We start from the raw sequence: 27,438 nt of genomic DNA, 5'->3' as shown, positions 1-27,438 counted from the left end.
TTGCTACTTTCAGCTCGGCGCAAGGGTCATTTTGAGGTGTTGCGCCACACTGTTTAAATAGCAAATGCATTTGCACTCATATGTATGAGCCAGGGCGTTCTGATCTAAAAAAGCAGGCGTGTTTTGGCGCGTTGCTATTTTGAGAAACTGTAAATAGTCTGTTCTTTTGACCAGAACAAAGTCCGTCTATTGTCTGGCGCAAAGTGCACCTGGCTTACACACTACACACAAGATGTAGAGCAATACGCAAATATCTTTACTTATGAAAAAGATATAATATATTAAGGATATATATAATAAGGATGTATATAGGATACAAATATAAATGATTAAAATATTACAAAACATTAATTTCTAGCCTACATGAATTTAAAAACCACTGCCTTCATACTTTCTTCATCTCGGGAGGCTTTTTCAGTTCATTCAATTTGCCCTTGTATAATGTTATTATTATTAGCAGTATTATTTATTATATCCATATTTATATTTGTTTTATTAAAACAAGCTTAGATTTGTCCACCTGTCTGGTTTTAGATCATAGCAGGTGTATTTGGAAATAACTCGGTATTTTGAGCACACTTTGTTATTATTGTTCATTTATTCGTTTGCTGGAAATTAGAACTGAATTTAGAAATAGTTTTAAAACAAATCTTTGCGCTTAACAAACGAAATTAATTATTTATAGGCTAATTGATGTCTGTGCGGTAAGTATTCCCTATCCACAAGAGCAAAAGCGAAAGTGAACTTACTTTACGTCCTGTAAAAAACAAATGCGCTTATGGCGGGACACAGCTGGCTCTTAAAGGTGATAGGTTTATTCTCAAAGCACACCTATAACTCAATAAGAAAATAAACTTAACCCTTTTAGACCATGCGCCACGGCGCAAAGCGGATTTTCCCATCCTTAAATGAGAAAATATGGATTATGACATGCCCTGAATGCGTTTGTGCCCTGCACTTTTCGTTTTTCGCATCGACCGTCAAAATAGAGCCCTTAGACATACACTACTGCCAATTTAGCTTACCAATTCACGTATAGCGCATGTCTTTGGATTGTGAGGGAAACCAGAACACCCGGAGGAAAACCAGGAGAACATAGGGAAAACATGCAAACTCCACACAGAAATGCCAACTGGCCCAGCCGTGACTCGGACCAGCGACCTTCTTGCTGTGAGGTGACAGTGCTAACCACTGAGCCACTGTGTTGCCTGTTGTTATTATTATTATTACCATTATTATAGTTAAGTAAAACTAAAAATACAAAACCATTGTTGTTACTTGACATAAAATAAACATTAATTGAAATAAAAATCCCGAAATATTAATTAATCTGTAAAATATATATTAATCCCTTAAAAATGTTTGCGTAAAAAATACATAATCTAGATATTTAAAACATAGTTACGAATGAATAATTCAAATAAAACACATGAAAAATGCAACAGCAGCATCTTAGTTTTACTACTGTACCTCCAAAAATTTCAACCTTTTCATATTAAACTGATCAAGTTCACTGTATACTGCAGAGTTATTAAAAAGGATACGTCCAGTAGGTTCACCATGTTGCGGCAGGTCTCCAAGCTAAATCCGTCAGTTTTAATATCTTTGCCTTGAAACAGTAATTAAAAACCGTCAACAGTTTAATCTATATGGTAAAAGTGGCAAAAATGGCCTATAAAGGTTATCATATTAATGCTTACGTTTAGCTATCACATTGTTCAGGATTTTTTGCAGCTCAAATGCAGAGATCTCACTGTCCTAGTGGATAAAAAAAGATTGGATATGGATTATAAAAACAATTTTGAACACAAATTATAAGATTGCATCCATATCCTGTAATACTCACAGCTCCAGCAAGCTGCTTGAACAGATTCCTGAACCGGCTATCGATATCTCCCTCTTTTATCTCAATCTACAAGAATAAAAATCAAAATAAAGCATTTTTGTGTAATAATACAGTATCATATTCATGTTGAAAACATTTACCTCTGCGACCTTGGACTCGACAGGATCATCAAGCTCTCTAGAAAACAGATTAGTGAGAAGAGTTCATCTTTCTTTAGGGTAGATGGCTACTCACTGTGAGGCTAAATTGTATTCATGAACTCACTGGAACTCTGCTTGTTTTTCGGAGAAAACGCGCACACAGAAGTCGCCATCTTTGTTGGGCTCAAAGGTGGAGGGTACGATGAGGTACTCGCCGGGCGGCAGACAGAAGCGAGAGCAAACCTCCCGCAGGTTGATGAAGGTCTCGGAGCGAGCAGCTGAAGCATGTCGCACAAAGAAGTTACGATCCAGGTGAACGTTCCTCTGTCCCACAAACTGCAACACAATGCTGAGTGTCAATTTTTCTTTATTAAGCATCCATATTATGCTAGTTGTGCTAATGTTGTTTGTGTTTCCTACAGTAGGTTTACATCCATTCAAGGATATAAAAAAACTGTTTTTGATTTTGATTATTCACATAATCCACATGGCTAGCATATTGTTAGCATGTTTTAAATATTTAATCACAATGTCAGGAATTAGCATGTTACTAAAAGTTATAGTATTTATTAGAATTAAGTTTCTGTAATCAATGAGCACATTGTTAACACATTTCTAGCATTAATTAGCATATAATTATCATTTTCATCAACACATTACTAGCATCTGATTAACATAATATTTTTATGAATCAGCATATTTCTGGTGTGTTTAGCATGTTGTTAGGATGAATAACCAATACTGTAAGCAGTTACCTAGGAGTTATCTAAAATTAGCACACCGCAAGCATGTTCCTCCCATGGCTAGCATATTGTTACCATGAATTTACATGTTTCTGGAATGTTTTGGCATGATTTGCAAGTAGCAAAGATGTTGCTAGCATGAAGTAGCATGTCATTAAATTTGCACTACATGAGTCAGCAAATTCCTAAAATAAACACACTGCTTGCATATTTCCTGCATTCACATAGCAACAAATTCTGGCCCAGATTTGGCATAACAGCAGACATTCTACCAGCACAGGCATACATTATGTGGGTCAATCATGGTCCTGGTTTGGCAGAGGTGGCACCACCTTTAAGGCAGCACACAATACTTGGTCCAAATGTAAATTGTAGTATTTGGCCCAGATGTTAATAATTGATATGTGGGTCATGTAAGTTTATCTTGACCCACATTAAATATACATTTATATTATTTTCAGATAAAGAAAAACAATTCTAACAATCAGGTCGATTCGAGAAGAAGCACACCTTTAGCATGCCTAAAGCGCAATGATTTATGGGTTTATCAATTTCATTGCAGTCGTGACACACCAACATATCTGGCCCAGTTCAGGCTCAGTAATTGGCTACGACTTGGCCCAGATATTGTCCATGTTTAGCCCTTGTTTGGAAGCCAGACTTGGTCCAGTCATATGCAGCAAATTACTGCAGCATGTGGGCCAAGCAAAAGCTGATTGTGTGGGCCAGAGCTGGGCCAGAGATATTTTGCTATGTGGGACGTCTCTAGCATGTTAAGTTGTAGAATTTCTAATATTGTCATTTTCACCCATGAAAAAGATCTTTTCCAAAGTTCCCTAATCATTTTTGGAAAACTGTAAATTTTGTAAGTTAAAAAAAGATTTAGTATAACACTTAATTTTACCCGAAGGTCTCACTAGACTTTGGTGATAGTAACTTTAAAACTCTACAAAGAGAAATTTAGCTGAAAAAATAGAAAAGAATTTAAAAAATGAAACAGGACTCAGCCATATGGAAGTTGTGCTGCATGTTTGGATATTTTTGTGCTTTAGCAGGTCATACCTCGTCAGGAACCTGTGGACAACATATAATATTTATTCATAATGTATTACTGACTACTTCTGACATCTCTTGGCTAGAATAGGCTAGAAAGTGGTTTAGACTGTAAAGTCATTACGAGAGTTGTTTTAGGCTGCTCACCTCATAGATTGCGAAGCCGATGGTGTTCATGTCCTCTCCGACCTTCCTCATTTTGCGGCGGTTCTTCTGGATCAATCCGACAACGAAGCTGCATCCTGCTTCATTATCAGTCGGGTCATCGTCCTGCTCCTCCAGCTTGATCAAAAACTGAGGATTCATCCAGAACGAGTCTGTCAGGAACATATTGGCGGTCAGACTCATTACCAAACAAAAACCCAGCAGGCACACAACAGCATAAGACATTAATATTAGGTTAGATTTCAGGTGACCAAAATTCAACATCTAGTGTCTAAGGAAAACCTTATTTTGATGTCCGACAACAATATCAAATGGTGATGCTTGGTTGGTTTTAGGTTGTATTGGAAAGTGACCAAAATCCAACGTCGAGCCAACATCTTAAACCAACGTCGTATTGACGTCAAATACTAACATTTACTCATCAGGTATGACAACCAAAATCCAACTTCTGATAGATGTCATAGTAGTAACGTTCACACAACGTCAAGCTGTAACATCATTAATGTTGACATTTGGTTGATTTTAGGTTGGATGTTGGACATTGATGTCGGCCTGACGTTGGGTTCTGACGTCAAACTGATTTTCATTTCCAAACAAAATGCAACATCCCATGATGTTGGGGTACAACGCCAATCTGACATCATGTTGACGTCCTGTGCCTGCTAGAAATGTTTAAGTTGTAGCTAAACATCTTTTCATTGTCTATAGTATTTTTTTATTGCGTTTGTTTATGTTTTGGTTCACTGTTATTTTGCCAAATTTTTTTGTTGTCAATAGTGTATACTTTTGTTTAGTCTTTGATGTCATTTTTTACGTTTCTTGTATCAATCGTTCTTTTTTTGTTGTTGTTGTTGTTGTTGTCGTTGCTTTTGTTTAAAATTAATTTGTGTTGTATTTTTGCTTGGTATACTTTTTCTCTTTTTTGTTTATTAAAATTAAATGTAAATAAATCGATTGTTATTTATGCTTTCTTTAAGCCAGGCTCACACACTGTGACATTTTATTTTCCTTTGCGATAGTACCTAGTCATACTGTACGAACATCATCCCATGTCACACTTTAAGATATCAATTGTCAGATTTGACAGCAATCAATACTCACAGAAGAATACTCATTAAGAATTATGCATCATCAATCTAAATTAAATGAAAGTCAAAATAAGTATTGCAAAATATATCTGAATTTTAAGCAAAATCCAGGCATGGTCTATGCCAGGGATGGGCAAACTTGATCCTATAGGGCCGGTGTCCCTGCAGAGTTTTGTTCCAACACTAGTCAAACACACCTGAACATGCTAATCAGTGTCTTTAAGATCACAAGAAATCTATAAGCAGGTGTGTTTGATTAGCTAAACTGTGCAGGACACCGGCCCTCCAGGACCGAGTTTGCCCACCCCTGCTCTATGCCAATGTTTTAGAACAAGGTAGTGGATTGGAAATGTATGTTTTGACCAACGTTTTCCACTTTTGATGGCATTTCTAGGAGGATGAACTTAATTGCCAATCCATTAATCAACTGTAATAAACATGTCAGTCATGGACTGCAGATTTTAGCCTAGGATTATGGGATTTTTTTAGGATTTTCAAAATTTCACCATACATTTGTTTTTAAAATTGTGTCCAAAATTGCACAGTGTGTTATTGCATTAGTTTAGTGGTACAGTGCTGTATTATTTGTACTTTTTAGTACAAATTCTCCAGAAAATATTTAACTTATTTAACCCAGGATCAGGTAGATATGTACCCCTGTCTACATTTCTGGAGACTGTGAAATATGTAGCCAAAGGTACGTCTAGCTCCATTTTGTATATAAAGCAAACGCTATGGGGAGGTATGATGCCGCTGATGGCTTCTGTTCTATTAAGCGCTAACAACTGACCGCTTACCTCCGTGTGTACGGCTTTTCTGGTGTTACCAGATTGCCCAGTAGCCCGTTGAGTATGCAGATGGACTTGGGAAGCAAAGCAGAGTTGACTGCGACAGGGTTCGAGTCTGGTAAAGAACGGGTTGAGAGACCAGGTAAAAAGCAAAACCATGAATGATGATATCAGGTGGCTGTGACAGGTATTCTTTTTCTAAATTGATTTTAAAACACTATTGGTTGGGTTTAGGGACGGGGGTGGGTAGGTAAGTCAGCCAGTCGGTTGACAGCAAGCTGACCTGGTCGACTGAAGTGTATATTGCACCCTCTGGTGGATTTATGCAAGAAGAGGATGCGCAAGAGAAATTTGAGATCATCAAAAAGCATACACAGCGGCCTTTGGTGGATTTGCAAAAAAAAAATTGCTAGGTGATGTTAAATTGTGTTACGTATTTCGCTGTCACCAGAAATGTAGACCTGGGTACATATCAGCAATGAGACTGGGTTGAATGTATTTTAGAAAATATTTTTATAGAGTCAGTAGATTGAGTTCATTACTGGGGTAATTCCTGCAGCCTCCAGCAGTTGATCCATTCCTCCAGTTGCCATCAAACTTGGACAGAGCCCATTTATTAACACTTTCGTCTGTCAGAGCATCGGGTGTCAGGTTGCAGATCTCCACCCGCGAGTAATGACGCATGAAGTCCGAGAAAGACATCCTGCACTCCAGAAAAACACACTCTCGTCAGTGACCCTAGAAGGATCCAGAAAACATAAACTGGGTTGTAGATTTACAGTAGGTTACCAGAATTCTCCATCTTCGGCTTTGGAGCTCAGTCTTTCTCTGTCGCTGTCACTGATCTGACGCCATTCTGATGACCTGCAGACAGATTACATGACTGCTTATCTAGACAGATAAAATACATACAGTGTACACACACATATACTGTACAGTACACTATCATCATTATAAAGTTTGGAGTCAGTAAGGCTTATAAAAATTTGTTTGATCAAAAGTAGATTAAAAACATATTGTAACATATTTGCAGTTTCTGGAGCCAGCAGCTTTTCACTCATACTCATACATTTCACTCAGCTTTTCACTCATCATTGTACACAATTTTTTAATAATAGTTTAAATATAATTTATTCCAAAAATATTAAAGTTAGATCAATTAAATAAAAAGAACATATTGAAATTTTTTATAAAGTTTTTAGTGTCATATTATCCTTCAAAAATCATTTTAATTAGCTTTTTTGATGCACAAATTCTTTATATAATAAAACTAAGTCATTTTTAATAATAATATATTAATAATATGAAAATAATATATAATAATCTTATATATACATTTTTAATGGAGTGCAATGTGGATTCTTGGATTAAAAAAAGCAATAAATGATAAACTTGCAAAATGTACAATACGATAGTTATTTTGATGATAAATTAAAATATATAAAATAAAAATGTTACTATCATGGGCGAAGCAGTGGCGCAGTAGGTAGTGCTGTCGCCTCACAGCAAGAAGGACGCTGGGTCACTGGTTCGAACCTTGGCTCAGTTGGCGTTTCTGTGTGGAGTTTGCATGTTCTCCCTGCCTTCGCGTGGGTTTCCTCCGGGTGCTCCGGTTTTCCCCACAGTCCAAAGACATGCGGTATAGGTGAATTGGGTGGGCTAAATTGTCCGTAGTGTATGAGTGTTTGTGTCTTTGTTTGAACTTGCTACTATATTTTTATTATTGTAAATACTCCTTTTTGTGTGTGTATGTATGTATGTATGTATATATATATATATATATATATATATATATATATATATATATATATATATATATATATATATATATATATATATATATATATATATATATATATATATATATATATATATATATATATATATATACAGTTGAAGTCAGAATTACTAGCCCTCCCAAATGATGTATAACAGAGCAAGGAAATTTTTACAGTATGTCTGATAATATTTTTTCTTCTGGAGAAATGCTTATTTATTTTATTTCCGCTAGAATAAAAGCCGTTTAAGTTTTTTAAACACCATTTTAAGGACAAAATTATTAGCCCCTTTAGGTTATAATTTTTTAAAATAGTCTACAGAACAAACTATCATTATACAATAACTTGCCCAATTACCATAACCTGCCTAGTTAACCTCATTAACCTAGTTAAGCCTTTAAATGTCACTTTAAGCTGTATAGAAGTGTCTTGAAAAATATCTAGTCAAATATTATTTACTGTCATCATGACAAAGATAAAATAAATCAGTTATTATGAGTTATTAAACTATTGTGTAGAGAAATGTGTTAAAAAAATATTCTCTCCATTAAACAGAAATTGAGGAAAAAAATTAATAAGGGGGCTAATAATTCTGACTTCAACTGTTTATCAATCATATTATGGTTTTCCCTTTTGTACATTAAATCACTTTTGTTGGCAGTTCAGTTGTCCATGTCTTTTGCTTACGCCATCACATTGTAAAATTACCACACCTTTAAATGTTGTTCCTTTTACCCTAGACTAACAGGTTGTAACAAATAAAAATAAACAATCAAACTAATGTCATTAAAATAATATTTTAACATGAATAAACATGCTTTCTATAAATCAAACAATATAAAATATTGAATTAAACATAACTAAACTGTCCAACATTTGATTAAAACAAACAAATAAAAATGTATTCATACTTTTTAATTAAATATTAAATAAATGTATAAATAAATTATTTAATATAGTATCATAACTAAAACCTTTCAATTAATGTTTAACCCTTTATGAAACAAAAGTTCACATCATTTTAAGTTGGATCTTTGCACAAGAAATATATACAATTACTGATGCTGTTTATTTTTTCACACAAAACAGGAAGCTCTTTATTGAGTCCGTTAGTAGTTCACAGCATGACGAAGAGGGCGGATAAACTGAACACCTTCCTACACCTGAGGGCATTTATACACCTCAGAGGATTAAACAGGGTTTCCACAACAGTTCAGCTCATTCTCCAAGACAACATCTGAGCCAAGCGTGGGTGAGGTGCATCTCTACAACACCACCTGACAAATCACTCATTGTGTTTTAAGCTACTGTGAACCAACCCCTTCTTCATCTTTATAATAAAAGCGGAGATGTTAATAGGCAATTGATGGTTAATGATGTCAGAATTTACCACTATTTTGGTGGCTTTTCTGGAAAATTACATACTGTCATCCCCAGTGTAAGCAGCACATTTTTTAATTTACCAGTATTGTCATTTTGGTAATTTTACAGATTTATTAACAAACCATTAACTAAGACTTTTATCTCAATAAACTACAACTTAGCAGCTTATTAATAGTTGCACTATTGAAAATATCTGTTTATTAACAGTTCCCATATTTTGTGATTTTACACGTTTTCTGTTTATTTAAGGTTGTTAATTAAATTATGGGAGTTTGATCTCTGCTCTTTTGATTGTTGATGATGAAAATTCAACACTGTAGTTTTAACAGTGACTTTTATTGATATCCTCTCACTGACCACCAGAGGTCCCGTTCGCTAGAATTCTGAACTATACCAACTCCATTTCCCACAAGTCAACTTGGACTTAATAAGTCCACATAAGCCCAGTTTTCCATTCACTCCTTGCTAAGTCTTGACTGTTTATGCACTGCCTGACAAACGTCTTGTCTGATTTTTAGGAACAGCAAATAATAACTTGACTCCTAGTTGATCATTTGGTATCAAAAGTGGCTAATATGAAAGACAAAGGCCTCTAGATCATGCTTATTTTACCTAAATAAAATATGATCATGCCTTGATTTTGAATTGTTTAATTATGACAGTAAGTTGACTTTGCTTAGACAAAAGTCTTGTCACTTAACAAAAATAATTTACAGTATAGAATATAAAATCATGGTGCAGTGGAAAAATAATTAATATTTTGTATGACTCCCATGAGCTCAGACAACTGCATACATACATCTCTGCAATGACGCAAATAACTTAATAATAAAGTCATCTTGAATGGCAAAGAAAGTGTTCTTGCAGGACTCCCAGAGATCATCAAGATTCTTTGGATTCATCTTCAATGCCTTCTCCATCTTACCCCAGACATGCTTAGTAATGTTCATGTCTGGTGACTGGGCTGGCCAATCCTGGAGCACTTTCTTTGCTTTCAGGAACTTTGTTGTGGAGGTATGAGAAGGAGCGCTATTCTCGAATTTACCCTCTCCAGTGGTTTGTAATGTAATGGGCAGTACAAATGTCTTGATACCTCAGGCTGTTGATGTTGCCATCAACTCTTCAGATCTCTTGCATACCCCCATACTGAATGTAATCATGATTTTACCTTCACCAAACTTGACTGATTTCTGTGAGAGTCTTGCGTCCATGCGGGTTCCAGTTGGTCTTCTGCAGTATTTGTGATGATTGGGATGCAGTTCAGCAAATGATTCATCTGAAAAATCTACCTTCTGCCACATTTCCAAGTGATCAATTAAGTCAAGTTATTATTTGTTGCTCTTACAACTGGGGTCGATGACAAGATTTTTTTTCAGGTAGACCATATTTGCGATTTGGACTGATTACCTGATTAACAATTCTTTCGTTCCCTGCCCAGACTCTTGATTGTTTACTTTTGTAATTCTATGCTGCCTGCCTTGACCCATCGTCTGTCTCGTCGTTTATCCACTGTTGCCGCCTACCTACTTGTCATCCGACTTTGAAAGAGTGTTGTCATTTGTCACTGTCTGCTGTTAATCAACACTCTGTTTGTCTGTCTGTCGTCACTTTGAAAAAGACGCTGCAAATGGATCCCTCTTCATCTGACCCATCATTACAGAAATAACATAATGTTTAAGAAATAATGTATAGAGAAATAAGTCTGTAAAATAACAGACAATGCACTGGCAGTTTATTACAAGGTTTTTGTAGCATAATATGCTGTATACTGTAACACCAACCCAGACAATATGTCACTTTAAACTATTAAAAATTTTCATAAAAGTCACTTTTTCACACTTTTCAAGCTTAAAAGTTGTTGGGAAAAAGATCAAAGTCCCATAATGCAATTCAAAACCATAAATAAATGGAGAAAAATAAAAACATGAAACACAAAATATAGAAAACTGCTAATCTACAGATATTCTTTACAATGTAGTAAGGTAGCAGTTGGGTTTGAGCATTGGGTATGATTAGGGTTTTAAAATGAGATCATACATTGTAAGTGCTGATAAACAGGTCGTATATTGTGTGACTTGTTACTCAAACCAAAGAGTTACCAATATTTTTACACAAAGAACCTAAAGATTGTACTGTATTAAAAACATACTTTTATAAACCATTACACCCCTAATAGTCAGACATGAAATATGTAGTTATATCCTAAAAAACAGGTTACCCACCCATCACTCCAGGGTCCCGTCCACTCCACCTGCCCCCAGGGGTTCCTGATGCGAATCAGTTTGGTTAAGTCACCCCTGTATTCAACCTGTGCAGACACCAGTTAACAATTAATCATATGTTAAACTGCACTTCACATGCAAACCAATTTGTAGCCAGCACTGACCTCCTCAGCTCCTGTAACCGAGTAGGCGTGTCCTTTCACCAGTTTCTGACTAGTAATGGCCTCTGAGTCAGATGAGCTTGTGATCTAAAGCAAAGCGAAAATAAAACAGAAATTACATCCACACATCAAACCGGTTTTGCTTAACTAAACGGTAAATCAGTAACACACCAGATGCCAGTTACACAATCATACTAATAACAATGTTGTGCAATTAAACCAGGCCCAGATTCTGTTTGTGTAATTTACTATGCTGTTTTGACATGTGACCACAGTTTCCTGTACTGTATTCTTCACTGTCAGTTGTTAGTTTCAAGAGTTAATTCCGCACTTTATTTACTATTCTTCTAATGTCTGCACAGTATTTGACACTGGTCTACTTAACAAGGTTAAATCACTATTTAATCACGATTTAATACAATACATATCGCAATACTGAACACAGTTTAAGTACAGAATAAAGTACATCCAGGCAGTTGTTATTGCAGAATAAAAATGCCTGATAGAAAAAAAAAAGAATGAAGGGAGCATACACTAACCTACGTACTATTCAGCCACAAGATTGTGTCTAGTTAAATGTGGTATTCTGTAAGTGCTCAAAAGTGGATAAATTAGAAATATTTTGGACCCCCTTTACACCAGTATTTAGTATCATCCACTTGTAATTGGATTAACAAAAACACATCTTAATACAAAATTTAAACGCCTTTGTTTGTGAAAAACAGAAGATTCATAAACATTTTGAGCGGTACTGACTTAATCAGCACATCACGTGGTACTTTAAAATACCCCAAAACTCCCCTACAACATGTTTAAATGCATCTGACGTCAGGAAACATTGTCTTTTTTTATCATAATTTGCATTTAATAATTTTTTTATCATTTCTATATGGTTTGTTTGAATCAATTCGGGGCTTAAGGTCTGATTAGGTTTGATTGGTCTTTCTTACTTGTTTTGTGTCAGAAACAAAATGTCCATTTCAGATTGTTTGTGTCGCGGGCAGGCAGGATTTTTGTAAATGTGTTTTTTTGATTATGTTGACAAACAGCAGTAGAAGCCAAAACATGCAAAAGTATAACGATGTGTCGAGGCAATTTAAAGCCAATTCTTTCTTTTTAGAGACAAAATCTACAGTTGAAATCAGAATTATTAGCCCCCCTTTAAAATCTTTTTTCTTTTTTAAATATTTCCCAAATGATGTTTAACAGAGCAAGGAAAGTTTCACAGTATGTCTGATAATATTTTTTTTCTTCTGTAGAAAGTCTTATTAGTTTTATTTATGCTAGAATAAAAGCAGTTTTTTTTATTTTTAAGCACTATTTTAAGGACAAAATTATTAGCCCCTTTAAGCTATATATTTTTCGATAGTCTACAAAACAAACCATTGTTATACAGTACAATAACTTGCCTAATTACCCTAACCAGCCTAGTTAACCTAATTAACCTAGTTAAGCCTTTAAATGTCACTTTAAGCTGTATAGAAGTGTCTTGAAAAATACCTAGTCAAATATTATTTACTGTCATCATGACAAAAATAAATCAGTTATTTAACTGTTATGTTTAGAAATGCTGTTACAAATTGCAAATAAGATACTTTTCAAACACCTCTGATTGGCCATTGTGTTCAAAAAAACCAACAGACATGCCTGTGAACAGATGCTCTAAACAGAAACGTTTGAGAGTGCAAACACAAACATGCATCCACCAGCACCTCCATATTACCAAAGGTCGATATAAATAAGACATTTCTCACATCTATGGAGCAGCCCAGCAATGAGCCCCAACTCAAAGCCTTCTGGATAGTTTTGAAGAGGTTTGGACCCGCTTTGGGCAGTTCGTGAACCTCAGCGATGCCTCCAGTGAAATCCTCAAAACCTTCAGTGGTGGTGCCGCCAGAAAGAGCTTCATAGCAGCCATTCAGCCTGAGAACGAGGAATGTTATTTATCGTTATTTATCGTTTTTATATACTTGTTAAGGCGTGATGTTTGTAACACTGGGTTTATTCATTCTAAAGGCTGATTTATACGCAGCCTTCACATGGTCGCAGACACCGAGGCTGATGCACACCTCTCAAAAAATGTAACTACACATTGCAACATAGCACAAGCTCTGTGATTGGTCAGCTTGGTATCACTAAAGAGTGTGGGCGGGACAGAGAGCTGAGCGAACCCGTTGGAGCGAGTGTTTACAAGTGTGGAGTCCCATGAAGTAGGTCCAGATGGAGACTGTTGTTTTGTGTTTACCTTATTATTAAAGTTGTTGCGCAGTCGCCGATTCCTGCCACAAAATGAGCAAGTTTGAGCCACTTGTACATTAAGGTAACGTTCAGAAAAAACAAAACACCCGTGAAGAAACTCGATACACAGAGAAACATAACCTTCTGCCATCTTGCGTTTTAGAAGTGTTATTGCAGAGCAACACAAACAGTATGCAGAAGTATAAACCAGGCTTAAAGATTGTTTGCACAGCAACATATGAAATTATGAAACATCTTCATTTAAAGGTAATCAAACATGCCTAGTTAAACATTTTTTGGCAGATGAAGAAAACATGAAACACGGTTTATTTTTTAGTTTTTGTACATAACCTTGCGCTTGACTGAAGTGTTTGGCTGTTAAAGTGCCATCCAATTGTGTCTCTCTAAACAGCTGCAGGTCAGATTTTCCACCCCAGAATAAATAAGTAAAACTAACAATTGCAAATTGTCAGTGTCTATAGTTAGTTTTTGCTACTTTATTAAGTTTTAGCTTTTCATTTATTATGAAATCTTTATTTTATTTCAGTTAACGGAAATGTTTTTGACCAACAATTTTAGTTTTCATTAACCACAATATCCCTGTTTGTGTCACGCATTAAAGCTAATCTTTTACAAAATCATGGGGATCACCAGTCTCTGGACTTCAAGATTTGAATCATTCATAAAAGATGAATCACCGTCTGAGCATCTGGCACTGATATAAACATTATGGTTATGATTTTTCAGTTGTAGTTGTATTCAAGCACACTGTGAGCATACAATAGTATATTTATTCTCTTGATTTAATCAGAAACTGACACATGATGGATTAACAAGCGCAATATTTCTGAGGAAGCCACTTGCCATGCTAAATGAGCATGAGGCTATGACATTTAATCTGTTTAGCTGATCAGCAAATACTCACTTTGCATAGGCTTTTTCTAATAGAGCGCTCCAAAACTCAGAGCCCTCGGCCGAGTGGACGAATAGCAGCTCTCCTTTTCTGGCCGGCAGTCGGTCGTCAATGACCACATCCACCCATTCACCAAACTGCCAGAACTGAGGAGACGAGGGACATGTTTGAACATTCACAAAACATAAACATATTGACGGACTAATGTCGAGCAGATTAACAACACTTCCAAAGTCCTTTTTAAAGAGAGAAATATGTAGCTGAATAATAAGACACATCCTCAAAGAAACACTGATATAGGCTCATTTTTTAACTGAACAGTATAAACAGTTGAGTTTTACCATTTTTTAATGCGATCTCCAGGTCTGGCGAGAGTGGTTTTAGCATAGCATTAATCATTAAATTGTATTAGAGCAAAGGTTTAGATAATTTTCAGTTACCAGGCTGTGGATTATTTTCATGTGTTTCAAAATATCATCGTTAATGTTGCAGTTAGTAATGTGAAGGGATGCTAACAACAGGGAGTGTGAATGCAAAAGCAGGGTAATTAGAAGGATGGTCAGGCAAGCAATGGTCAACACCGGGCAAACAGATGTACACAGAAAATTCAGAGTCGTAGTCAAATAACAGGCAGATGGTCAGTACAGGCTGGCAGCAGGCAACGTAAACAAACAATCAAGGCGAGGGTCAAAAACACGGCAAGACAAGGCAAGGAAACCACGTCGTAATGTTCACTATACAGTTTACAAGACTCAGCATTAGTGTGTGTGTGTGTGTGTGTGTGTGTGTGTGCTGTATAAATAGTCCTGTAATCAGTTTATGAGTAGCTTCAGCTGTGTCTTTCTGCAATGATGGGGATCTGGGCCAGGTGTGTGAGTGGTGCATGACTGTATCTTGTAGTCCATTTAATGGCGGATTTGTAGTTCTATGCAAAACACTGTGTGTTTACCGTCTGCACAGGCTGGATCGCTGGTGATCGTGACACAGGTATAGCAGCAACGTTACTTGATTATTACATTCGAATGAAAGTGTATTTCCCAGCCATATTGTGTTAGTACACAATGTACGAGTCAAGCTTTAAATAGGAAAATAATTGAAATTCTTTGATGATTTTTAAGCTAGATGCTAATGGTCTAATCCATCTCAAGGATCTATGCTAAGCTAAAAGTGCTCCCGCCAGACCTGGAGATTTGATTAAAAAATGCTCACACTCAACTGTTTTAACTGTTTAGTTGTAAAATTAGTCTATTTTTTTAACTGGAGTGTTCCTTTAAATAATGATAAATTGGCATTGGTTTGTAGATAGATTTAATATAAAATGTTTGTAACAGTACAATAGTTTTCTTAGAGATAGATATGTAGCTAAATAATGAAAAGCAGCCTAAAATAAAATAGTTATTATCATAGCCTTAAGATTGGAAAACTTTGCATTAACAACAACAGTCATACTGAAAATGAAAATAAAGAGAAAATTAAAGAATATATCTTATTGTAAAAACAAAGAAAACTATAATCCTAATTTGGTTCAGAATACTGGTTTGCAGACACATAAGCATTTTAAACTGTATTTTTTTTATAAGAAATGTCATTCTTAAATGTATATAACAGTTTAATTAAATAAATTATTGATGGAATTAAGCTAATTTAAATGATGAAATAATGCAAACAAATAAAATTATAATATAGTAATAGTAGTTACAGTAGTAATAGTATAGTAATAGTTTTTAAAACAGTAGGTTAAAAAGTAAACAAAATAATAATTAAAAGCTAATTAGGGAATACATACATACACACACACATATACAGTATATTAACACACATATATACACATATATACACACACACACACACACACACACACACACACATATATATATACATATACAGTATATTAACACACATATATACACATATACACACACACACACACACACACACACACACACACACACACACACACACACACACACACACACACACACACATATATATATATATATATATATATATATATATATATATATATAGGTAGTGACTACTTAAATATATTTAAGTAAATCATACATCTTGTTATATTTTATTTTATGTGTTGGGTTTTATGTGAAAGGAAGGTTATTAACCTGAAAATGAAATATCCCAGCATAGTCGCCATCAAAACTCTGACCAGCCGGCACGACACGAGCAAACACATCCTGGTTGAGAGTAAGAGAAGCGATGGCCGCTAGAAGCCAACAGTCACCTAAAAAAAAGTTCATCCCTCAAACATCGATAACTTCAACAATAGCATACAACAATATTTACTAGTCAAAATTGAAATGCTAGTCAAAACAGAATAATTCATGTCAATATATATATTATATTATATACTATATTATATATTATATTATTATATTATATTAAATATATTATCCATTTTATAGGTATTACTATCAAATAAACCCTTTCACAGATACTGAAAAAGATACAGTTTTAAATACTATTACTGTGTGAGTTGATGAATTGTTGTAAATCTAGCATCTGTAATTTTTTCACAGGCTCTCAATCAGGCTAACATGATTACATCAATCATCCATCGCATATCAAATAATTGATTTGTGATTGGTGCAGTCTTGTTAGCCTGATTGATAGCCAGTGAAAAAATTACAGCTGCTGGATTTACAACATGTTAATTCATCAATTTCCCCTGCAATGCATGAAAGAAAGTGGCTGTTTAGCAGGAAGAGGAATAGAGTAAATATTTCAGTAACCTAAATGGTAACATGAATAAAGCACATCGTCCAATAATATGCCAAATAGTTATAATGCTATCTCCCCAGATGTCAGCATGTATTTTACAAGCCATGAACATTATGCTTTGCTAGTGTTTATGTATGTCATTCATTTTCTTTCAGTTTAATCCTCTGCCATACGGGATGAACTGCCAACTTATCCAGCATATGTTTTACACATTACTGGGAAATACACTCATTCACACACATACACTACAGACAATTTAGCTAACCCAATTCACCTATAGCGCATGTGTTTGGACTGTGGGGGTAACCGGAGCACCCGGAGGAAACCCACGTGAACACGGGGTGAACATGCAAACTCAGAAACACAACTGACCCAGCCGGGACTCGACCCAGCGATAAATTGTGATTAATGACAAGCATTGTGTGCATTGTTCTTTATCTATTGCAGGAAAGTAGATTTAACCAGCTGAACGTTATGAACGTTATAATCGTTATATAAAGTGTTAATTTATAATGAATATGTACCGGTATCTAATGACTAAGTACTAATAGTTATCAGTATCTACACTGTAAAGAATAAATCCGTAAAATTTACGGTAAAAAAACGGCAGCTGTGTTTACCAGTAGTTTACCATTAAAAACACGGTACAAACCGTAAAAGTAATTTTTCAGTTTTACGGTAAATTAACGTATTTTATTAATTTATAGAGGTAATATATCTTCACATCTTTTGTTACACAGTTAGACACGTTAGCACACCCACATGCAGGTGGTGTTGAGGAAGTTACATGATGAGCCAATGCTCATCACAATCAACTTTTCCCACAAGCAGAAAAGAGTATCAGCACATAGAAGTGTCATTCACACAGCTGCTAAACACCAGTATGGTAACACGCATCAAATTAAAGTCATGAAATAAACATTGTTTATCAACATTAGATGTAGCATAAATCTCTAATGTACATAACTGATGGGGAAACAACTAAAAAGATCCCTATTAATGTCAACCAAATGCAAAAAAAGTTATGTGCCATACAGAGAATTTTGGGAAAGTCAATTTACGGTTATTCGCCGTATATATTTAGATAACATACCATTAACCAGGTTACGGATTTGTACTGTAGCATTTTTACAGTTTTTTACCATTAAAATCATGGCCATTTTTACAATGTAACATGTAATGGATTAACATTAAATTATTAGCAGATGTAGAGACTGAAGCACTAGTACTTGATGGAAAAGATACTACACTCTATCACACAAATGACTATTGGTGCTTGTCCAAACTACTTATTTAAAATGAGCTGAAACAACACAATTATTAAGTTTTCCTTCTGACAGCCTAATTGTTTTATGTTTAATCCACTTAAATTTGTAAAAACAAACAAACAAACAAACAAACATACAAACAAACAAACATTAAGTTAACTTAGTCAATTTGTGTTAGGGAAACATGAAGGAATTGTGTGGAACCCAGTATTTTTCACAGTGTAGATTAAAATCTTAAAACTGCTTGTCATGCAGTGGCGTCAACAGTAAAACAAATTGTGGAGTAGGAGAGAAGATCATAATTAGACACCCTTGTTTGGAGTGTATGGAGTAAAGCGGGTTTAGCAGGATGTGTTAGTTTGGATTTAGAGTTGCAACCTACACAAAAAAGGTCAGATTTTTCCATTTTCTACAACTGGAATTCTGTTCTCTAACGTACCTGGTTGACAGCTCTATACAGGGTCCTTTGTGTGCATCATTTCTAAAGTTTCAGCAGCTCAACAATGGGCTAATATTTGTGACTATGCAAACAGACTCACCCAAAGCACCCTGGCAGATGTCTGTTCTAGTCGCTCCCCCACTAATGAATGTTGGGTTGGACGTCAGTTGCTGCGTGACAAAACATACAATTAAAAAACAAGAATCACAGGTTTACCTCAAACGAATGACCCTTTACATGCAAAAGGACACGTAAGAGGACTGCAAATTTGAACTGAATACAGTTCAACTGATCCAACGCAAATCGATTTTAAGTGATTAATTATTACAGTAACCAGAGGTGAATGATTGAGCTGTTAAAATGGAAAGCTGGAATATAACTATTTTGTATTTTCATCGTGGGAAGTTTTCTTTCTGGACGTTACAATTTAAAGTTATATTTTCCTTAACAGGGAGAAAACTGTGCAATAACAAGGTTATAAAAATACCTAAAATAATAAATAATAACAAATTCCTGTTATTTTATTGGTTTGGACTTATTAACCTGTTAATTTATGAAAAATAATACTTTTTTGTTACAAAACCCAAATTACAGGATTGAAGCCAATGGTAAACAAATGACGGAACTGTACAAAACTGGAAAAATACTACAGTAAAAATCTGTAACCTGGTAAACAGTAAGCTTTATTAATATTTGCGATTAATTTTTAGAATCCCCTTCATGACACTTCAGTTTATATGCCTTTTTGTTGACACTACTATGATTCTTTTTTTAGGCTTTTTTTTCTTATTAGTTATGTACATAAAAAAGCCACGATAAAAAAAAAATAAATCAACATAACCTGTTTAACAATTTCCTTAAAATATATGGTGAATAACTGCAAATTCACTTTCCCAGAAATTCCTGCATGACATCAGTTTTTAATGCGTTTCTGTTGTCATTATATGTTTTTTTTTTTAGATTTTTCCCCTTGATTTTTGCATATCATAGTTTCATGTTGCATCTAATTGTGATAAATTATGCTTATTATTGTGTTTATTTTTATTTAAACTTTAAGGCACTGAGACACTTTCTGTTCATCATATGACTTTCTCATTCACACCTACTTATGGTTGTTTTTGTCTGTGTAACAAATTGAAGTTGTGTAAATGGTTGTACTTTAAAACAATTGTATGTAAAATTTACTATTAAATGTAGCCATTTCTTTTATGTTCCTACCGTATTTTAAACGGTTATATTCCGGCAACCACAGCTGCTGTTTTTTTTACTGAAAAATTTACAGATATTCTTTACTGTGTACATCTAATGTTGAAATATAATGTTTATGGCTTTACTTATTTTTGTGTGTGTTTAGTAGTTGTGTGAATGAGCACCTGCTAATGGTGGTGTTTTTCTCTGTACAACCAAAGGTACCGTATGATGTGTAGTGTTAGTTCTTCAAAACACTGGTGTATAATGATATATAATAAAATAGTAAAGTAGAAAATTACTTTACAGTTTCCACAGTATTTAACTGTAAAGTTCTGGAAAATACAGTTGCCATTTTTTTACATTACAGTCAGACACTCCAACACAATCTCATTGGAAATTCATAACTTTATGATTTAGTGGCTAATTCGTAGGAATCCATTCAATCTCATTCATACAATTAAGTATGATTTTCTTTAGGGGTGGTGTTGGGTGCCATGCCTCCTTGAAAAAAAATCATACAATTTGTACGACTTGTATTTTGAATTCCACTGCCACTATTAGCCACTAAACATATACTTACATTTCCTCATGAGATCAGACTGGAAACTCTGAAATTTGTGCAAACATTTAATTTACCGTACATTTCTTCTCTTGGATTTACGTTATATTGTCACCATCCTGTGAAATTTTAAATATTAACACATTAAAAAAAAAAAAAAAAGGTTAATACCTAATTTCTTTTGTCTTTGCCATGGTGACATTACCTAATATTTTTTCTACTTTTTTTGCACAATAATAGTATTTACGTAACTAGACAAGTTAGATCAATTAGAAGAGTTATTGAATAACAGTAGTTTGTTCTGCAGAAAACCGGAAAAAAATCTTTCTTAAGGGGGTAATAAAATTAACCTTGAAATTGTCTTAAAAAAATTCAAAACTGCTTTATATCCCAGCTAAAAAGAAATAAGACTTCCCCAGATGAAGAAAAAATATTATTGTAAATACTGTGCATGTTTTTCTTAGTCTGTTAAACATTGCTTTTCGAAAAGGAATATTTGAAAAAGAATAAAAAAATACAGGAGGACTAATATTTTTTAATTCAACGGTATATAATATATTAGGGCTGCACGATATTGGAAAAAATTACATTGCAATATTTTGTTTTTCTGCAATTTTTATTGCGATAAAAATACAATTTCACCAGATAGATCTATTTAGAAGCAATTAATTAATTTAAAAGAATTGAAATTATTCTGGAAGATTACAGGGATAATAATAATAATAATAATAATAATACATTTTATTTGTAATGTGCTTTTTTATACTCAAAGTGCTACAGGCAGAATACTATTATTCTGGAATATTATTGGATAGATAGAAGTGAAATATTTTACATCACAGTCTTTAGGTACAGATATGTAATATTTAAATGTAAAATAACACTGTATAGTCTTCGTTGTATAAATATTTTCATAAATACATCTTTAATAAAGTCACAGTCAGTACAATTGCTTGTGCCTATATACATTACACTCACAGACCTGAATGCTTACATAGTCACTGACCTTAAAAAAAACATGCAAATTACAAACTTTCACTTCATTATGGCTAAACAAACTCTTCAGTGAATCCAAAAATATTTTACTTGCTGAACTGTGGCTCCTGCAACCATAGTCCCACTCCCAACATAGAAACACTTCCTCCGATGTGATTAATGTGAATGTGCATATTGCGATATCGATGCTAAAATGATAGATTGCCCAGCCCTAATATACAGTTATAAAAAAAGAATACAGTTAACAATATGAGTCCAGCTACAGCACTCCTGAAATGAACAATAAATAACCATCAGTCACACCACACAGCAAGGATCATATTTACTCTAATTGACTCTAAAAGGTCTTCTGGTGAGAGTGAATGCATTATCATGCTCACAAAGTATAAGCACAGAACATTTACAGTAGTAAAAGAATGTATTTTTCCATAACTTCCTGCTCTGTTCGGCTCAGAAGCGGTTTGTCGAGTTATGACTAATAAGTCATGGCTTTGCATGGTTAGTGAGGAAGGATGTTTTGTTCTTTATTGTCTGCTTGAATTGTATTTGAAAATGCTGAGCCATACAGTATTGGTTTTTCTGAAACCACATTACATGGAGACTGTTGGATAGACTGCCAGTAAATGTGCATCTTTCTGATCACAATAAATAAATAAATACATACATAAACAAATATTTAAATAAATAAATAAATATGTGAATAAATAAATATGTGAATAAATAAATACATAAACAAATTAATAAATAATTAAATACATACAATTGAAGTCAGAATTATTAGCTTAAGTTATTAGAGATTAGTTATTACAATTATTTAATTAATAAAATAAAATAATTATGTTTAGAAATGTGTTGAAAAAATCTTCTCTCCATTAAACAGAAAACATAGAAAAAATAAATAAGGGGGCTTATAATTCTGACTTCAACTGTAAGTAAATAAATAAACACATAAGTAAATAAATAAATAAGTAAATAAATAAATAAATAAATAAATAAATAAATAAATGCATAAGTAAATAAACAATTACGTAAACAAATAAATAAATAATATAATAAATAATTAAATACATAAGTAATTTAATAAATATGCAAGTAAATAAATAAATGCAATAGTAAATCAAAAAATGGAAGTAAATAAAAAATAAATAAGTAAATAAATAAATATGTAAGTAAATAAACAAATAAATGCAAAAGTATTTAATTAATTAATAAATAGTAAGTAAATAAATAAATACGAAAGTAAAAATAAAGTAAATAAATTAATAAATATTTAAATAAATAAACAGATAAATACGTAGGTACATAAATAAATTAATTAGTTAATAAATACGTAAGTAAATAAATAAATAAATAAATAAATAAATAAATAAATAAATAAATATGTAAGTAAATAAATAAATAAATAAATAAATATGTAAGTAAATAAATGAATGGATACGTAAGAAAATAAATAAACACTTGAATAAATATGCAAGTAAATAAATGAATAAATAAATGCATAAGTAAATCAATAAATAAATACATGAGTAAATAAATACGTGAGTAAATAAATACATAAGTAAATAAATACATAAGTAAATACGTAAGTAAAAACTTAAGTAAATAAATAAATAAATAAATGCATAAGTAAATAAATAAATACATGCATAATTAAATAAATAAATATATAAAAATATAAATACATAAGTAAATAAATGAATAAATATGTAAGTAAATAAATAAATAAATGCATAAGTAAATAAATAAATACGCAAGTAAATATGTAAGTAATTAAAATACACAAGTAAATGAAAAAAAAAATCAACACATAAGTAAATTTCAAAAATGTTGGCGAACACACCCAGACACAAGAAACTAATGGTCAGTTATGACTAACCTAACAAGTTGAGAAAGGTATGAAGGCCTTCAGCAAGAAATGCTAAAAAAAGAGGTAGAAAAAAGCAAAACTACATTCTGTTTGAATGTGCATGTGTTTACCTTAGTGCTTTAAAAATGAGGGTTAAAGCTACTATGCAAATTAGGGAAATGTCCATGTAAATATTGCTAAATTAAAGCAATGAATGCACAATAAAAACAATCTAATTCATGATGAAAAAAAATAGATTATTTATTTGTATTCCACATTTTTCAACTCTTTACTCCAAAGTTTAACCATTTCATCACTACATAAAGATGATTTAGACTTTTTCCTAAAATCATTTTATTTGTTTTTTGCACTAATATCATCGTTTAGTCAACTGCTTCAACCCTCTGGTTATTGTAATATAAATGAATAATAAACCTTTCTTTATTGAACACAGATTAATTAGCAATGTTCAGGTCAAAACATCAGGAAATACACTGGAGATAGACTCAATTAAAATTTAATGTATTATTAAATTATATTTATATAAACTCCTTTAATAAAAAATAATAATAATAACAAACTTAGAGCACAACTTCAATGTAATTATTAGCTTAAATTAACTATATTTAATGATTCAATTAAGTATATTTATATAATATTTATTAAATAGTATTGAAAGTAATATGCATATATTGTATTATTTTAAGTTATTTGTGTAACATTTTATCATATTTATATCATATTTCATCAGTTATATCTAAATATATCTCTATACATCTATATTATATGTAACTGTTGATGAAATATGATTAAATATTGTTTATTAATAAATGAAAGGGTTGTCTCATGCTTACTTTGGGTCTCAGCCACTCAACCCCTCGCACTTTAGACGAGTTTGGTCCCAGTTCCTTAAACCCAAGGGCAGACACATTGGCTTCAAACATGCCATCCTGAAACAGGCGTCCGGACTCCAGACACTCTCGTTTGAGGGCTTCGTAGTCCTGGTTGAGGAATTTGGCAGCTTGAGCGTTGGTACCGATGCCCGCCGCTCGAGCCCGGTTCTTTTGGAGTTTTGTAGCGATTCCTGACATCTCTGCGAGTGTCCGTCAAACAGTGAACGCGCGGCGCGCCTCACCTCAAAATACACGGCGTTAAAAGCAGAGGGCGTAGTCAGGGGTGACGTCATTTTATGTTTTGATTTTAATAAGACTTTAAGGATACATATTTTTAATTTGAAAGATATCATTTGGTATTATTCTAGTCCCAAGAATAAAAATGAAGAATATWTATATATATATATATATATATATATATATATATATATATATATATATATATATATATATATATATATATATATATATATATATATATATATATATATATATATATATATATTAACTTCTTTACATTATATGCAAAATTCTTTATCCACAAACGAAAATTTCTTAAATCCTCCCCTCAACTGCCCATTTTTTTTATTTTGATTCCTTGCTTAAAGGTATACGTCTGTCAAACAAAAAATTCTGCAAGTTAATAAAAAATATAACAAAATAATAATGAAATAATAATAATGAAAATGTAATGCTTTCAGTGTGTTAGTAATTAATGCTTTCTGTAATTTTTCATTTAATTTAATTTTGTACTTCTCCTTTATTTTGTTTTCTTTTTATTACTTTTTTTTATTGTTCTTATGACTTTGTAATTGTATATTCTTGTGTTCCAGTCTTCTACAGATTACTTCCTGATTAATATTGTACATTTTTTCTTTTCTAAATAAAAGTTTATAAAAAAAAAAAAAGACTTTAAGGAGACGGCCATTATTTATAGCATTTCTAAAAGAGATTTAAAAATACTTACAATTCCAGATTGACTTAACAAGAAAGCACTCAAAACATATTTGCACAACCTTTAATATGTATAAACTTAATTTATTAAATCTCTAAATTGCTGCTATCATAATTTTTTACCCTCTTCACTCCCAATTTCTTTTCTATTACATATATATTCTCAGATTAGATGACCTATTGATATCTCTTTAATTTTTGTTTGATTTCCGTTTTTTTATTGCTTATCTTTTTTTCATCTCTTTATTAGCACCATTGTAAATAATCTAAATATATTTATTTTAAAATAATCATGTTTCATTCTGTTATATAATAAATGTAAAAAAAAAATTATAATACATAAGCAAAAAAATAAAAATTAAAAAGACTTTGAGAAGATGGAATATTAATAGGAAAATACCATATACATGTCAAGACATATACTTTGATTGTATAACTAATATAATTTCTCTCATTTTTATTTAGTTTTATTTGTTCATAATTGTTGTGAGATGTATATTCTTTTACTAAATTTGTACATATTTACAATAAAAAATAAATTAATAAAAGAACAAAACATTCAGATGCAAAAAAAAAAAACTTTAGGGGATGGTATTTTATTTTATTTTATTTTTGTATACATTGTTTTAGGTATTATTATTATTATTATTATTATTATTATTATTATTGCAGTTTGCATGTTCTTGTTAAATTCTGCTATAACTAATTTAAAAATATATTTAAAGACAGCAACGCAGTGGCACAGTAGGTAGTATTGCTGCCTCACAGCAAGAAGATCGCTGGGTCGCAGGTTCAAGCCTTGGCTGGGTCGGCTTGGCATTTCTGTGTGGAGTTTGCATGTTCTCCCTGAGTCCGCTTGGGTTTCCTTCGGGTGCTCTGGTTTCCCCCACAGTCCAAAGACATGCGGTACAGGTAAATTGGGTAGGCTAAATTGTTTGTAGTGTATGAGTCTTTGTGTGAATGAGTGTGTGTGGATGGATGTTTCCCAGAGATGGGTTGCGGCTGGAAGGGCATCAGCTGCATAAAAACGTGCTGGATAAGTTGGCGGTTCAATCCGCTGTGGCGACCCCAGATTAATAAAGGAACTAAGCCGAAAAGGAAATGAATCAATGAATGAATGTAATAAAGACTTTAACGTGGAAGAGAACTCTTTTTTTTTTAAGTGTCTTAAAGATGTAAAAAAAAATGTACAAGCTCTATATCTATTTTAGGTTATTATGATATATTTTTTTATTAATTTTTGTACTTGAATTTATTTTAGTTATCTTTGAAACTTTTGATTTTGATGCCTGTTTTCTTTTAATTGCAATTTACAAATGCAGAAAAAAGTGAAATAAAAAGACTTTAACATGGATAGCCTATATATCTTCATATAGGTAATTACATAGTTTCTTCCAGTCCCTTTCCATTTCAAGATATTATTTGTTACTATAAGTGTAAAACTAATATACCAAAAAACTATTAATTTCTTAATTTTGTTTGGGAAATATTTTATTGGTATATAACAATTCTCAAATTTGCTGCTTTCTTTTCATATTTTTTATAATTAAAATTGATGTATAAATCTCTTAGACTGGTTAAAAACAAGAAAAGTGATAGATTTTTGGAATATTATGATAGTTATGGTGATGCGGTGGCGCAGTGGGTAGCGCTTTCACCTTACAGCAAGAAGGTCGCTGGTTTGAGTCTCGGCTGGCACTGTAGGCATTTCTGTGTGGAGTTTGCATGTTCTCCCCGTGTTTGCGTGGGTTTCCTCCGGGTGCTCCGGTTTCCCCCACAAGTCCAAAAACATGCAGTATAGGTGAATTGGGTAGTCTGAATTGTCTGTAGTCTATGTGTGTGAATGAAATTGTATGGATGTTTGCCTGTGATGTGTTACAGCTTGAAGGGCATCCGCTGTGTAAAACATATGCTGGATAAGTTGGCGGTTCATTCCGCTGTGATGACCCCTAATAAAGGGATTAAGCCGAAAAGAAAATGAACGAATCCTAATTATTTTGAAAACATCACTGATGCATGTCTTTCCTTATGATTACTG

General features: G+C 33.0%; 1 protein-coding gene across 3 annotated transcripts in view; it reads right to left on the bottom strand.

The window, feature by feature from the left end:
* The window catches only part of capn2l (calpain 2, (m/II) large subunit, like), a 30,045-nt gene extending 5,366 nt beyond the window's left edge, over positions 1–24,679 (bottom strand). The window contains exons 1-16 of one of the 3 annotated variants that reach the window (XM_073937739.1): positions 24,408–24,679; positions 19,062–19,131; positions 16,639–16,757; positions 14,531–14,664; positions 13,122–13,290; positions 11,371–11,454; positions 11,207–11,292; positions 6,613–6,687; positions 6,366–6,526; positions 3,930–4,099; positions 3,792–3,803; positions 2,111–2,322; positions 1,987–2,023; positions 1,847–1,912; positions 1,701–1,758; positions 1,545–1,609 (exon numbers count right to left, since the gene is read on the bottom strand). In XM_073937739.1, the coding sequence (XP_073793840.1) occupies positions 1,545–1,609; positions 1,701–1,758; positions 1,847–1,912; positions 1,987–2,023; positions 2,111–2,322; positions 3,792–3,803; positions 3,930–4,099; positions 6,366–6,526; positions 6,613–6,687; positions 11,207–11,292; positions 11,371–11,454; positions 13,122–13,290; positions 14,531–14,664; positions 16,639–16,757; positions 19,062–19,131; positions 24,408–24,644 (1,755 nt within the window). In that variant the 5' untranslated portion in view covers positions 24,645–24,679. Of the gene's footprint in view, positions 1–1,544; positions 1,610–1,700; positions 1,759–1,846; positions 1,913–1,986; positions 2,024–2,110; positions 2,336–3,791; positions 3,804–3,929; positions 4,100–6,365; positions 6,527–6,612; positions 6,688–11,206; positions 11,293–11,370; positions 11,455–13,121; positions 13,291–14,530; positions 14,665–16,638; positions 16,758–19,061; positions 19,132–24,407 lie in introns of all 3 variants that reach the window. The other 2 variants (XR_012398059.1, XM_073937740.1) reach the window with 2 other exon arrangements.
* Between the last annotated feature and the right edge of the window lie 2,759 nt (positions 24,680–27,438).

Source organism: Danio rerio, chromosome 22 (genome assembly GCF_049306965.1).
Source record: "Danio rerio strain Tuebingen ecotype United States chromosome 22, GRCz12tu, whole genome shotgun sequence".
Classification (NCBI taxonomy): domain Eukaryota; kingdom Metazoa; phylum Chordata; class Actinopteri; order Cypriniformes; family Danionidae; genus Danio; species Danio rerio.
Note: the sequence above shows the minus strand (reverse complement) of the source record. Positions and strands in the feature narration are given on the sequence as shown.